Consider the following 15,131-nt stretch of genomic DNA (forward strand, 5'->3'; position numbering starts at 1 on the left):
ACCTATTTAATAAAATTTATTTAATATATTTAATCTATTTAAGATCTATTTAACCTATTTAAAATCTGTTTAATTGTTCTTGATCCATTTAACTTAATCCGTTTAACATATTTAACTCGTTTAACATATTAAATTGATTTAATCTAATTTGATCTATTTAATAAATAAATTAAATAAATTAAATTAAATTATTTATTTAATAAATAGATTAAATTTAAATTTAAATTTAAATTTTTAATTTATTTAATAAATAAATTAAATATAAATTAATAATTTTTTGATCTAATTTATTTATGATCCGATTTAATTTATTTATGATCCAATCTAATCGATTGCCAACTCTATTTTCAATTAGAGTGGCGTAGCATCGATACTACATTAAATCCTAAGCACTGGACAAGGCTTTGGTACGCTGCGCCGCGTGCGCACGAGAAGGGCGAGAGAGAGAGAGATTCTCTCGCCATGTTCCCCACCCAACCCTCATTGGACTTCATGTGTTCGACCTCTTAAAAAGAGAGTGGTGGGGGCGGGGCGCGACAGTGTGTGTGTTCTTGTTCCCTTCTTGGCCGTCGCCCGCTGCTCCCACCATCATCATGATGCCCTCCTTCGCTGCGGCGTGCGAACTCCCATTTTAGCCTCCACCGGTCCTCCTCCCCTCTCCTTCTCTCCTTCTCTTCTATCTCCAAGCTTAGAGAGAAAGCTAGAAGAAGCCCAGAGCCGACCTCTCCTCCTTCGCCGTCCAGCTCCCAAGCCCTCAACCCCGTCCCGAGGTCGGCTCTCTTCGCTCTCCTCTCTCAGAGCTCTCGTTTGAACTCTTTTCCCCGTTGGGTCCTCCCCCGTGGACAGGACTCCCCCTTGGCTCGCCCGTTTACTGGCGGTTTTCGCTTCGGATGATGCCTTAGAGGACGCCCGATTTGATCTTACTCCTCTCCCCCAACTTTTTCCGAGGATTGGAGGCGACCCCAACTCTTGATCTTCTCTGGCTGGATTTCACCGTCATGGAGAGGTTTTTGCTCAACTTAAATCTTTTTCAGTTCAAGCAGATGGTGTTGATGAGAAGCACAATTTCGCTCGGTTGACTTCTCTCGAAAAGGTGACATTTTTGTCGGGGGAGGGTGGGGTGGGGAGGAGGGTTGGGTTGTTTCTTTGTTTATTTGGCAGTTCTGGTTCAAATGATTGGTGCTTGAGAAAGCCCGCTTCTTAGATTTTGAGGAAGAAAGAGGAGGGAGGCGGGAGGGGGAGCGCGATGTGGGGCGTGGTTTCAACGTTTGAGTCAGTTGACTTGTTGGAAACCCGAGCTGCTGGCTTGAGCTTTCTGAGACTTTTGATGGAAATCTCCCAACGTTATTGCTCGTTTCCACCTTTTTCCTTCTGATTCTGATGAAAACCACTGGTTCTGAGATTTTTGATCTCGTTAAGCTTGATGTTTTAGGGTTTTATAGGAGGTTTGGAATGCTACTTTGATCCGGTGTTGGTGTTGTCTGCGGCCATGACATCAAACTGTCCTGGTTTTGTGAAGTGGAGGGAGGAGTTCATCTCACAGGAGCGTGGAAGCCGAGTCGTCCACTACTACCTGGACGACTTCGGGGGAGATTCCCATCTTGCCGTCATTGGCACTGAAAGGAGCTTGAGGCACATGCTTTATGTGGTTTCGGAGGAATTCAGTCAGGCCTACGGGCCTGAAAAGTCTGGGTTCTCTTGCCTCAAGTGGAGATCGAGAAGGGAGGTGGTAGATTGGCTGACTTCATTCCTTCCAGCAAAGACCTGCACCCAGGGCAATTCAAGTACTTGTTCTCTCTAAATGCTATTCTGTCCCTCAAAGTTCAGTTTCACATCTATCTGGGCGTTTGGATGTTGAGTGGGTTAACTTCTTGTGTTTCTCTACTTGGGAACTTCACTTTTTGATTTTATGCTTGGATTGATGCATTGATATGCATTTGCGATGTTGCTGGAAAGCTGTTTAATATATCTTGTTTGCATTGTCCAATTTTTCCCATCATTTGCAGACCGTTGCTTCTTATATTTTAAGTGATCTTGCTCTACAGCTTCTGTACGTAGCAGTTGATGCTAATTCACCATGACAGAATGTTGTTTTGGTCAAAATGCTTTTATATATACAGCAGCTTTTACTTCTCACCAAGGATTGATTTGGTTTTCCTTCTTCTTTAATGTTTTTCCTGCTTAGTTGGTGTACTGTCCTCCAAGATATTTATCTTCTGGTATGTCATTGTATTTAACTCTAACAAGTTATCTTGCAAGTAGTGCTTCCTCTGGTGTTGCTGTGACAAGGTAAGGGATATGAAAATCATGATCATGGTGCCATTCCATTGTTCGTTTGGTGGGGAATAGAGAATGCCTACTATGCTGATAGATGGATTTCTTAATGCTGAACCTTCTATGCTTAGACAATTTTCGGGATTTCAGGCCATTTTTTTTCTTCCAGTTAGACATTAGAATATGTAGAGAGTTTATATCTCTGAAGATTCTTCATTTTCCCTTCTTTTTTTAGAAGGTAACTAAGAGTTTGAATGATGTAAGGTGTTAACATGTGGAGCTTGTCAGTTCCGAAGTTTGCATCACTCATGCAACACATTTTTCTTATTAGAGTTATGTGGTAAATGAGATCTGTTTCTAGCCTTAGGTCCCCTTGTATCACCCAAACCTGAACTGATAGTTGGAATTTCAAATTCAGCATTATGTGTTTTTCCAATGTCATGAGATGCAAATATCCTCTCTAGTTTAAATTATCAATGCAATCAAGTCTTGTCAGGATCTACAACAGCCACAATATTCCATTTGTTGTTTTCATATAAATCTGCCATGTCAACAGAGCCTCTTCATCTGTTTTCCATGTTTAATGCCCTAACTAAGCCTATGAGCTGAAAATCTTCATCCCTATGCCATGTTGATCACCTACGGTGAACTTCATGATTGCCTTTTGCAATAGAGTAAACTCTGTTCTTCAAAACCCAGTCCAGTCATTAACAATATGGCATAATTTTTCTCCTAGGGATCAGCCTTCTGTCTTATCTAAGTCTAACTTAAAGCAACGTATCTTACATCAACATTCCAAAGCTTAGTGGTCTTCATGCTAGTTTTTTCCCTTGTTTTTTTTGGTCCTGTAGCATGTGAATACATTATGCTTTAATCCACATTGATATGTGGCAAGATGCAATATGCTAGATTGGCTATCCAGAGAGCTAATTGTTTGAGGGAAAGGCAAGCATTTGAAACCAGTCATTTTATTTTACTAAATTGATAGTGATATTAATCATTAAGATGGAGAGTCCATCTAGAATAGTGCATTTCACCCAAATAAAGATCTAAAACTTGATTAATATCTGAAATATAAATTCAATTTTCTGGTTATTCTCTTGATTTCTGTAGTCTAGGTTGCATCCATGACCAATGAGGCAATTCCATTTCCAAGTCTTGACGTCATCTTCAGAAGATATTTTTGGGTTCATTTTCTATGAGTAGATCCTCAAATTACAGAAGCAAGACTTGTTTTAAACCAAATACTTTCCTTCTCTTTGTAATCTTGGACTCTTAACATACAGTGTCTTCTGGAAGTTCTCTCTCAAAGAAAGACTAGAAGCAAAATTAAGGTCTCAAGAAGTCAAGATCAAGGATTAGTGGTTAATAAGGACTCAGCTAGCAAGAGATTTCTCTATTATGACTGACCTCACAAATGTAGTTGCCCCTTATATCTCACACTGCACCTAAATGGGATTTCAGTTTATGTTCCCTGGCTCAATCAATTGTTTCTTTTGGTGAGAAAATGGGCTTCTTGATGCTAACGTGGTACTGTAGACTTAAAAACCAGAACCAAAAAGACATAAAAGAACTATTGAGGACTTCTAATCTTTTTCCTTAATCAACTAAACATCTAAATTTGGCACATTAAATTCTTCAAAATTAATTTTCAAGTGCTATCAAACTAAAATCTCAAAATTTAGTTCTTTTCTGCTGAAATCTTTTTCTTTCCATCAATTGTATGAAATCTTCAAGCTAGTCTAAACTCCAATATCACCTAGAATGCTTGATAGTCGTTACCAGAGGGTGACTGGTATATTTGCAACTTTAGTTGTGAAATCCAACATTAAATGAATATCCCAAAAATTTGATGAGTTGACCTTGCTACCTCTTAGTTGCAGAATCAGGAGCTGGTACGGGAGTGGATACAGTGTGGTTTCAATGGATGCAGATATTTTAGAAATACTTTTAGTAAGGAAGCACTTAGGAAACTCGTGCAGGTTTGACATTCCGGGAAGATTTCTAAGTTGGTGTGCTACCCTTGGTAGAATATTCCAGCTACTAGATGCTACTTGAATATATCTAGTCACTTAAAATGATGGTGAATATTTTTCATATCAAACAGTTCCTGTTAGCATAGCTTTCAGCTATCACTTTGAGGCATTTTTGTTCCAAGGAAGCTTTTCTAATGATCTACACCACATAGCAAGGACTTGCAACTAGCAACTGCTTCTCTTGTCAACTTTATTATAAGCACCCTCTTGAAAAGAGAGAACAAACATATTAGTCTGCCTTGTGTTGCAAAAAGCTTCCTGATTATAAATCAGGATTATGAAGGTGAGGATGGGATCACATGATCAGCCTCCAGCAGATACTGAAGGATGTCCAATATCCATAGTTCCTGAAAGTACTGAACACTTTCTAACATCAAAATATGATGTATAACTAAAACTTTACAGATTGTACAAATGGCTAATCCAAGAATGAAGTCACATGGTTGTCATATATTGAGGGGCAAGTTCGTTTGGCGTTAATGGCAAAAAAAAGTTTTAGCTTTCTGGTGAGAGATGATACTCTACAGTGGATGGTCAATTAGCAATTGGTAGACATAATTTTCTTGGGTGCAAACACTATAAAATATGTCATCAGTCTCCTCAATGCTGCATATTACCAAGCACGGCAGTTGTTTCCATGACCAGCACGAACATGGCAAGTCCTACATGACTTTAATCCATTAAGTCATGTGACAAATGGTGCAACATGTTAAACATCACACACACGAATATAAATATACTTAGTGAATCTGTCCTTATATTTCTTGTCACAATGTTGCAAAGTCATAGTCCTTGATATTCTAGTATTGGAGTTTATATTGGTGAAGATTTTGTTGATTTATGTATTTTTTTTTCTTTTATAAAGTAATATCATACTCAAAGAATAACTATGTAACAACACGTAATTCTTTATTTAAAAATTGGGAGGCTTTTGTTCTTACAGGTCATTTCATTGTTCTTGCTCAATAAAAAGTTTTAGGTTATTCGATTGAGAAAACTTACTCATCCACTTATGCTGTGTTTGTCAATATGAGATGATTACTTACCGTCCTCACCTATGTTACATTAGAATCAACAAAATATGAGTCGCCACAATGTTTGATTGCTGATGTAGAGGTGAATGGATTCAAGGAGACTGGAGGATTTCTATTTAAACACATGGTAATCAAATGTTGAACAAATTCTCTTATTTATGTGTAAACTCTATGAGCTTATTTATTGTATCTTCTTAATCTTTTATCTTAGGATAAAAGTCATAATTCAGACATTATGTGGTCTGGTGCTTCCTGGACATGTGGCAAACAGCTCCGGCACTACCAAGCATTTTGTCGCAACGGAACCACAATAGCTGTAAGCACCATCATTTCCATTTAACTTAATTCCTACAGAAATATTTTGGTGCCAAACAAAGACTTTCTGCTGTTTCTGCTGTGCAGAATCATTCTTTTGTTCTTGTCATGTCTGAGGAGGAAAATCGCTATCTTGCTTATTTAGAAGATATGTATGAAGATAAAAAAGGACAGAAGAAGGTTAAAGTACGGTGGTTTCATCAAAATCAAGAATTTGCTGGTACAATACCACCACCTACTCCACATCCCAGTGAAGTCTTTATCACACCTTACTCTCAAGTTATCAGTGCAGAGTGTGTGGATGATATAGCAACTGTTTTAACTCCTGACCATTACGAAAAATGCTTGGCCTTGCTTCCATGTTGTTCTTTAGCTGGCATCTGTTTGTGCTTTCGGCAGTACAGCAAAAATAAATTCAAACTCTTTGACTTAAGAACTTTGCGTGGATATTTTAATCAAGCAGTTCTTATGCACCTGGATATAAGCACTAAGTTTGGGAAGGAAGAGGAAGAATCTGGTCATGGAAGCATCATAAAACGTGCTGGACCCAAGAGAATTAAGTTCATCAAGGGGCATCAGAGATTTTTGGCGGACTGTTTAGGTGCAAAGATGTCAGGCCATATGACAGTCTGCAGACCAGCTTATGAAAACCTAAGATTCCATTTAGCTGTTAGAAGACCACTGTCAGTGAAGTTTGTTGGACCGTGCAATTGGCCTAGCCCACCTTTTAAGGTTGGTGAGAAGATAGAGCTTCTCTGTCAAGATAGTGGCATCAGAGGCTGCTGGTTCAAATGTACTGTTTTGCAATTATCTCATAAGAGGTTGAAGGTTCGATATGATGATTTGCAGAATGTCGATGGCTGTGGGAATGTGGAGGTAAAGTATAAGAACTGACCTTGCATTTTTAAATTTTGGTGGACCATATATTTAAGGAAAAGAAAATTTCATTTTTCATATTTCATATTGTACAGATGTAGACCTGATATCCAGGTGTTTTCTTTTTCCTGTTTCTAGTTACAACACGATATTGTTTATGCATTAGACGCACAGTTTTATTCATCTGCAAACAAATGGATATATGAATGTGCTTACCAAGTAAGATTGAACTACTATAGGGCCTCAAATTTTATATGCAAAGATTGATTTGTATAATACTGCATAGATTTCATATCATATAGGTGTGGGCAGATATTCTAATTGTTCTCTTTATCTTGCTTCTATCTAAAATTTATTGTTAAGTATAATTGCATATTCACTGATCAGGATATGGACATATGTAAGTGGATATCTAATAGTACGAACAGTAAGCTGGAACTAGGCAAAAATATGGAGCCTTAAATTTTTATATACATAAATTAATTATTACAAACTTGCAACAACTATTATTCCTGAAAAATAATATCATGTTCTTTCATGAACAAGAATTGCCACATTTATTAAAATCCTTTCTATTAAAAATATACTTTTGGAAATATTTCTCGCTCTGCTGAATATCTGAATGCTTCTCTGCACAATTTTTAAGACAGCTCCCTAGAGAAATGGTCCCCGAGTTGCTCCACATAGGACCAACTGCCAAGGCAGCTGCTTTGGTTGGTATATCCACCTAATAGGTGCCTAAGCAGCTCATCTAGGCTAGGTGGCCAAGTTAGGTCAGGTTTTTACTATATCCTGGGGTGTGTTGGGTATTAGATGTGACAAAATAGGGTACTACGAGTGTTAGGTGGATAGTTGAGCTACTTTGCATTTGGCATTCAGACCAACTCAGTTATGGTTTCTAGCATTTCTTGATTTTTTGTTTATCTCTTAGTTTGATTGAGTATTCAACATATATAGACTTGCTAGTTACATTAAGCCTCTTTAATAATTGGTCATGTTTCTATGCATGATAAACTAATACTATTCTATAATTTGTGGGGACAACCTGTGATTTTACTAATTAGCATGCCATGCTATGCTGATATAAGTGCTCCAATAAATGTGATAGTGTTTCCTTAATTCACTTTTTTCTCTTTTATCATTTTTTCTTGATATATGTATAATTTTTAGTTATTTAATACATGTGTTCTTCTTTATTGTACTTTGGTGTTCTTATAATACAACACTAAGAATCTGCCTTCTGCCTAAGCACTATATGGTCCCTTGATTGCAATGCCTATTGCAAATGCATTATACAACAGCATCTCTGCATCCAGGAATCGATTGAATGTTTATTTAATTTGCTACATCTGTCTTGCCAGTTTTATATGTGTTAGTTTGTATTTTGTAGGAATGGATCCCTGCCTTCAGACCAGCAGCTCCTGATAAATTAGGCATGAGATGCTCAGGCCGCCTAACAATTCGTCCTTGTCCCACATGTGATCATTTACTCGGTAGTATTGCTTTACTTAATGGAACCCCAGTGGATGCATGGTGGAATGATGGCTGGTGGGAGGGAGTTGTGGTTGGAACAGACAGCTGTGGTGATGATAGTTGGCAAGTATATTTTCCAGGTATGCACTTCCTCATCTGTTTGAACTTTGAGTTGCTACACTGTTATTCCCCCTTTTTAAGACATTTTTGTTTATGTGGTTGTTCTGTCCAAGCTGCCACCCATTCTATGTATTAGTTGAGAATCTGGAATGAGTATGATAGTGAGACACATCTGCTTGTGCTATCAATTTCTGGTCTCCCATGGTATCCCTTCTCACAGGGTGATTTGGAATTACCAGTAAGAAAAAGGATTTTTGCAAATGGTCATTCAGGAGTAAAAACAGTAGTTATGTGAATAGAGGTTTGTATGCATTACACATACCTTTAGCTATTTATGTAGAAATGCATTATTTATTTTACCCAGGAACCTTGTCTGGAGTTGTTTGTACCTTTGACATTTAAATTGCATTTTCAGATGATGTACCACATAATTCTAAAAAACAAATTTCTCCCTTTTTGGCCATTTTTTTCTCGACGCTCTAGTAGCTTAACAAGAGAACACACAATGCACATCATCAATCATATGCACATTTTTCTTGTAGTCCTAAATAGGAATGAATGGTAAAAGCATATTTAAACAGCTGATCCCAAATGGTTATGTTATAGTTTATGCAGATTAGGTATTTTGTAAGACCAGAAAATAACAAAAGTTCAATCTCAGTCCTAAATGTTCTCATTTACTGTTATCATATAAATATAAGTGGAAAGACTAAGATCACATTTTAAATTACCAGGTATCTGTTTTGCATTTTTTGCTGAGTGGATGTATCAGCCTTACTTTCTGGCAGAGTCAGATGTCCTTTATTGAAACATTCTTCAAATAAGTAATACCATATTTACTAAAAAAAAGTAATACAATAGTGTCAGATAAGCGGAAGTAACATGGATGTTTTCGCCTAAGAAATTATTAATGTTAGTACATGACAGTGATATGTTGTTCTCGAATTGCAAAACATTCTTTTACCAAATAATTTGATGGTTTGCTGTTTCAAAAGATCTGAATTCATTGTACTCAGATTTTAATCTTAAAGCTAAGATGCTGAGCTTTCTTGTCTACTTGAAATCAAAGGGAGTAACCTTCAGGCATTAATTCAACTATTCTGGTCAAGTTTGTCAATGTTTCACGACCCATCTCCATTAAAGGTGACTGCAAATTATTCCATATTTTTCTTATGACCTATCTCTATGTTATCTTGGGCTCCTGCTGCCGTCTCTCGGGGCCATCTGACACAAATCCAACCCCCTCCCCTCCCACCCCACTCCAAAAAAAAAGAAAAAACAAAAAAGATCCTTCTTATGTCAACTTTCCCAGAAAAGAGAAAAAATGTATAGCTTTTGGATAGAAATATCTTTCAGGAGAAGAGTCATGCAATCATCTCACTACTTGTGAAACAATGTAACTTGGCTGGCAAATTGGTCTTTTGAATTTTTTAATTGGCTAGTTTGAAACTTGACACGTTTATATTCACTTCACATATAACATAGATTTCTAAAACTACGAAACCGAGCTAAAACTATCTGAAGTCAACCAAAACCAGTTGACATTGGGGTTTTTTCCTGCTGGGTTGTTTTCAACCTATTTCATCAACTGTTTCTGACCCTGTGCTAACTGAAACAGACAAGAGACTATACTTTCTACCTTACAGTTTAAGGTTATAACACGTATCTGATATAATAACACTAACTAACGATTGCAACATCTCTTACCTTCTTCACCACTTGCACATTTTTCAAGCACATGCTAGGTTGTTCTCATCTAGAAAGCATTGGACTGTCTCTCCCTTTTCATGCTCTCAAATCATTCTGCAGTCTGAATGTCTGTTAAGTCTGATTTGACATACTTAACTAGCCAATTTGCTGAAATAGTTATCTTGACTGCGTGTATGTTTTGTTGTCTGGATTTTAGCTTTGATAATTCTGAGGACATATTGATCTAAGGCCAGTTTATGTAATAATCTGTAGTTGGGAACAAGTTATCCTATGTTATCAAGGTTCAGACAGTTGCAAATAAGGATCCATAAAGCCGACACAAAATAGTCTGGACAAGGCTAGATGGTTTATCAAGGTTCTGATGATTTGGCTTATGCAGACAAGGTACTGATGTAAGATACCTTTATCATTTACCAAGGAAAATTCCTTGAACCTTCGATGACAGTACATAACATAAAGATAAACAAAAACTTTCCATAACCTTTTAGTTTTTGATGAATATATGCAAATCAACAATGACATGCAAGCAAAATTTCAATGGATCAATATTTGAATTTTCTTATTGACCGCTTGCTCTCTTCTTGCAATATATGGTTAATTTTGGTAAGTAATGTGCACCAAATGCTTGTCTGGGACATTTCAACTGTCTCATGGAGCTGCAATTTCTAGTTCTGTTTTTAAGAGCTAAATTGACACCTCGGAAGGGGAGAAATGATATGTGAATTTTGCATGATTCAGGTGAAGATGTTTTCTTAATATGCCAGAGAAAAAATTTAAGAATCTCTAAAGACTGGGTAGGGAACCAGTGGGTCGATATCGTAGCTAAGCCAGATATCTTGTCAGCAATATCTTCAGTTAGCCATGGAGCAAAGCTAACTTCCTGCTCAATCTTCCCCAAGAGGGCAGAATCAGGCAGTTCTGCAATGTCAGACCAAGATGTCATCACCACACAAGCCAATTCAAATGAAGAAGATAAACAAGCAGAAACCAGCTTGAGTGATAAAACTGATGTAAACATGAAGCAAGTTAATTCAAGAAAGCGGCTGAGGAATGAAAGTTCTGGGGAAGACTCTGAGGAAAAGGAATGCATAGGTGGTGACTAGAGTTGAAGGCTGGCAGATGAAGTTGGAACAGGCCTGCTTTCAAGTTTTTTGTATATAAACATGTGAGTATAGAATATCATATATAATAAGCATGATGATGTTACTTTCTGGGGTCAAATTAACTGCACAGTAATTAGGAGAACAATGAATGGATGTGCACTGACTGAAGACTTGGCGATCTTTGTACCTTTAGTTTAAGCTTTTGCCATTTTATCTAGCATTTAATTCGAGATTCAGGCCTTGAGTATCTGGTAAGAAATGGCCCCTCTTCCATCTTGGTTCCAATTGTGCCACTAGGGTTTCCAGGTGTGTTATGGGAATATAATCCAAGCCTACATTAATTTTTCATGGTAATTTTATATATGGAACTAACTGTGTCTACTTTTCTGTTAACAGCTTATGTTTTCGTCTCTTCATGTGATCCTTGGTGCCATCTTATCATTTTTGGCCCTATCTCCAGCACTGTGTAGCTAAACTAGGAAATGTCTGAAGAACAATAGAGACCAATTTGTTCTGTAGACAGGTGAAGTTTATCTGAACTTGTGGAACCTTATAACCCGCCACAATCTTTATTCTGAAAGCCTTGGTCCCCTGCAGAAGTATGTTGGATCTTTGCATTAGTGGCTCAGCAGCTGTGACTAGATGTTATGCTCAGTGAAGTTATCACCATGTTAATTCTCTTGTCACCGATGTAGTGGTATTTTATTTGATTCAAGCGCTTATTTTTAGCATTTAAATTGGATGAGTCAGGATCCATTATACCCATCCTTATTGGAGTCACGATTCTTTTGGTCAGGCATATGGCATGTGGTTTGGGAATTGGTGGCAGTGTTTGATGGTCCTTTTCACCTTCGCACCACTCCCCCTTCTATCTTAAGTCTTGCAGTAAAGTCAATGGCATTCATTTCTACAAATCATTTGTCCTGCAACATGGTCCATGCTTATGTTTTTTCATTCTTTTTCTTTTTTCAAGGGAAGGCTCCGTGCTGATGTTATTACCTACGCTAGAAAGGGAATCACAGCATTCATGTTTTGTTACTTCCTAGCTTGCGACAACTCTGATTGAAATGGTTGACACTTAACAGAACCATGATGAGCTTTTGTTTATCACACTGAATCGGTGGACTTTGTCCATGAGATTGTGAAGTGCCTTTGTTGATGCCAGCAAAAGATGGCAGCATGATGACTGATATGTGATTTCGTTGATTGTAACCATCATCATCGGTCGGTATGGACTTGGTAAATACACTTCAGGGATATTATAAGATCAGTTTAGAAAAAGGCTACAATCGAAGCCATTGATCGCCATCGATGTAATTCTGATCCAGGAAAGGGCGTGCTTCGTTGTAGTTGAGTGATCTTGCCCATTGTACTCTCTTCTCAAATTGGCACCCTTACCACTGCAATTGAACTCTCCAAACCAGGCCGTCCTGCAAAATCGACATCAATTAAGTCCTTCAGAGTTGCAATTTTTCATCTCCTGATTTCAAGTGAATGAACTAACATAGACTGGCTCTAAGGCCTACACTAGTAAACAAGATTATCCTGCAGAGTTCTTCATGAATGGCAATGGCACTTTGATAACATGGCTTTTGCTTTTAGCTATCCCTCTACTAATTGTCATTGTTTTTTTTTTTAATCAGAGATGCTTGTACCTTGTTCTTGATGGATCTCCCCAGTCACTCCATCCTTCAGGGATAATGATGCCTTCCAGTTGGCAGTAGGAATAGACCACTCTTGCATACCTTCCCCAAGCTCTCCCCAAGTAGAGAATCCCAGAGCCATCCAGCCTACAGTCCAGGAAAGAGAACCCGGAATCATCCTTTGGTGAATTCCTCTGAGAAGCTGCGACTGCTCCATAGCTCATTGCAACTGCATGAAGTCTGCAGCCCTGCTTCACATCAAGACACTGATGAATAGATCCGAGGCTACAAGATCTAAGCAGAACAATTTGAACGTCTCACTGTTCTCCAATCACCCATATTATGTGCACAATCAATTTATCTCACTAAACTACCTACATAGGGTATGAAAATTGCAGCAACTATACTTTCAGCACACGTTAGTGATGAGTTGTTGAACTTTAAAGAGAAAAAAAATCAAAACTAAAAATCATACTTGGAACCAGAACATCCTGCTTTATAGAAAAATTTATGCCAACCAATTCAATGTCAAAATAGTTCGGAGAATCAGCACTTGATGACTGAATTCACAAAGAGAATGTAAACTCGCGCATGCTGATATAAATCGAGAGAAACTTCCCTTAATTAAGAGAGAGATTTGTTGCTCAGACATAACCTGATACAAAGATCTTGCATTTCCAAATATGAAATCAATGGATCCTTGGACGTAGCATTCCAAGAAATAATGCCTGCCCATATGATCAAAAAGTGTGTCTTGAGATCCCAAAATCCTGCATCTATATAACATGGCCTTGTCCCCGGACAGTCTCAACGCCACTGCTTGCATTCCTATTGCACCTGGACCTGCACCTTGTGCTGTGTTCTGCCACCCAGTCCATTTCAAGATATCAGAACCAAAGAACGTTAGAAATTTTCTTTTCTGTATATCTATTCCAAATAACATATCTTGCTTTTGCTACGAATTCTGGGTACCTCAAAAGTAATTCCTTTTGCGCAGAAGTAATCAGATTCTACGGCAACTGATGCAGAGTAAAAGGTCCCAACCGTCTGGCCATTGGGACCTCGATCAGATGCCCTCGAATGCCAGGAGATAACAGTTTGAGAGCTCCCAGTCGCAATGAATGAAATATAAGGCTTTCTCATGGGAATGATCACCTTCTCTCTGCAAAAATCCAAATTTTGTGATGTTTACATGTGGAAAAAAGAGAAACATCTGGGCAATGAGACCATGTTCTAATGAAATACAGAAATTAACGAAGGCTTGTCAATTTGAAGGCAGCTTTGCAAGTTTTTGACACAACGGAAGGATGAAGAAGTATAACATTTTCGCAATCCAACGTTCGACGGAGAAAAATGAAAAGAAAAGAAAAATGAGCAAACTACTGGCCAAAATAGAACTGCTGATCAAATGACCAGTGCCCTCTTATAAACCCAATTACATTTCTAGTGCTACTAGCTTGAATACCTAAAGTTAACGGAAAACACATTTTTTTCCTCCCAAAATTGTCGAGCATAAACAACAAGGACTCATGAAAAACATTACATAATAACATCCTAATATCTTTAAAAAAAAAAAAAAAAAGAAAAGAGAAAAGGAAAAACCCAAGCTATAGAAAAAAGGATACAAATCATCAAGTACATCACATAATACGTTCATGGTCTCATGGCTTCTCCACACTCACCTATACACTCCTGGAGAAATAAATATTTTCACTCTTTCCTTATTACCATCTGGAATCATATTCACCGCTCCCTGCACCGTCCTCGAATCTCCACTCCCATCCTTCGACACCAAGATGACCCGATTGTGAGCCCCGTCCTTAAAATTGTTGTTCCCAGAGTAATTCTCTGCACTGAAGTCATCCCAAGAAATGAAGTCCTTGTACTGCATCTGGGTTCCCTGACAGCTCAAGACCCTGCAACAAGCCACAACAAAGAGACTGAAAACAAAGAAGTTCATCTCTCTCCACCTCTATCTCTCTCTCTCTAACTCCCTGCTTTGGAGTTTGTCATTCTTCTGGATCTTATAGAGTGTGGAAGTTATAGAGAGTGGAGGCGTTGAAGGGGTGGGAAAATGATGATGGTATTAAATGTTGGGAGCGTAGTTCTTGCTTTTCTCCTCTTTATGTAATGTTGGATTCTATAAGACTAACGGTTGGATAAGGTAATAAGACATACAAAGAATTCGTGCGCGTAGCAAGAAGAGGTGCCTCCAGGTGGTTAATGAGTAGTTAGACTGTTTGAGACGCAACGGTTACGTCTTATATTGTAACTGAACCAGGATGGTGAAAGACTAAAGCCCTGCCGGCTTTTTTTTTTTTTTCCTTTTTTGGTAAAGAAAAAAAAAAAAAATGTTAATGTTGTACGGTTACGTGAATTATATTTGAGCATTGGGTCGATCTATGATACGAAGAGACTAATAGAAACAAAAACAGCGAGAGAGAGAGATTGCGAAATCCAATTAACCCGCAGGCGAGTTTAGCAGGCATTCAAATTTTAGGATGGGAAGTTGAAGCCCATGCTTTTGCATTGGCAGCCGGCATTGAT

General features: G+C 38.0%; 2 protein-coding genes across 4 annotated transcripts; one reads left to right on the plus strand and one right to left on the minus strand.

The window, feature by feature from the left end:
- The first annotated feature begins 510 nt into the window (after positions 1–510).
- Positions 511–11,212, plus strand: LOC105056037 (uncharacterized). 3 transcript variants are annotated; one of them, XR_012136507.1, is made up of 7 exons: positions 511–1,784; positions 5,380–5,471; positions 5,556–5,660; positions 5,747–6,535; positions 7,926–8,148; positions 10,091–10,222; positions 10,577–10,713. XR_012136507.1 is itself a non-coding variant. In XM_029267847.2 (7 exons), the coding sequence occupies exons 2-7, from the start codon at positions 1,490–1,492 to the stop codon at positions 10,939–10,941; spliced, it is 1,869 nt and encodes a 622-aa protein (XP_029123680.2). In that variant the 5' UTR covers positions 515–1,006; positions 1,433–1,489; the 3' UTR covers positions 10,942–11,212. The 3 variants fall into 3 exon arrangements, 2 of the variants coding, with proteins under 2 accessions (XP_029123680.2, XP_073104226.1); XM_029267847.2 differs by lacking the exon at positions 10,091–10,222 and having other exon boundaries at positions 515–1,006; positions 1,433–1,784; positions 10,577–11,212; XM_073248125.1 differs by lacking the exon at positions 10,091–10,222 and having other exon boundaries at positions 515–1,784; positions 10,577–11,212.
- A 1,012-nt stretch (positions 11,213–12,224) lies between these two features.
- LOC105056108 (pectinesterase QRT1-like) lies at positions 12,225–14,720 on the minus strand. Its single transcript, XM_019854544.3, is given in 6 exon segments — positions 12,225–12,322; positions 12,325–12,371; positions 12,597–12,832; positions 13,240–13,446; positions 13,557–13,746; positions 14,267–14,720. Coding segments are annotated over 6 exon segments (1,056 nt in total). The 5' UTR covers positions 14,545–14,720.
- Between the last annotated feature and the right edge of the window lie 411 nt (positions 14,721–15,131).

The sequence above is a fragment of the Elaeis guineensis genome, chromosome 13 (genome assembly GCF_000442705.2).
Source record: "Elaeis guineensis isolate ETL-2024a chromosome 13, EG11, whole genome shotgun sequence".
Lineage (NCBI taxonomy): Eukaryota > Viridiplantae > Streptophyta > Magnoliopsida > Arecales > Arecaceae > Elaeis > Elaeis guineensis.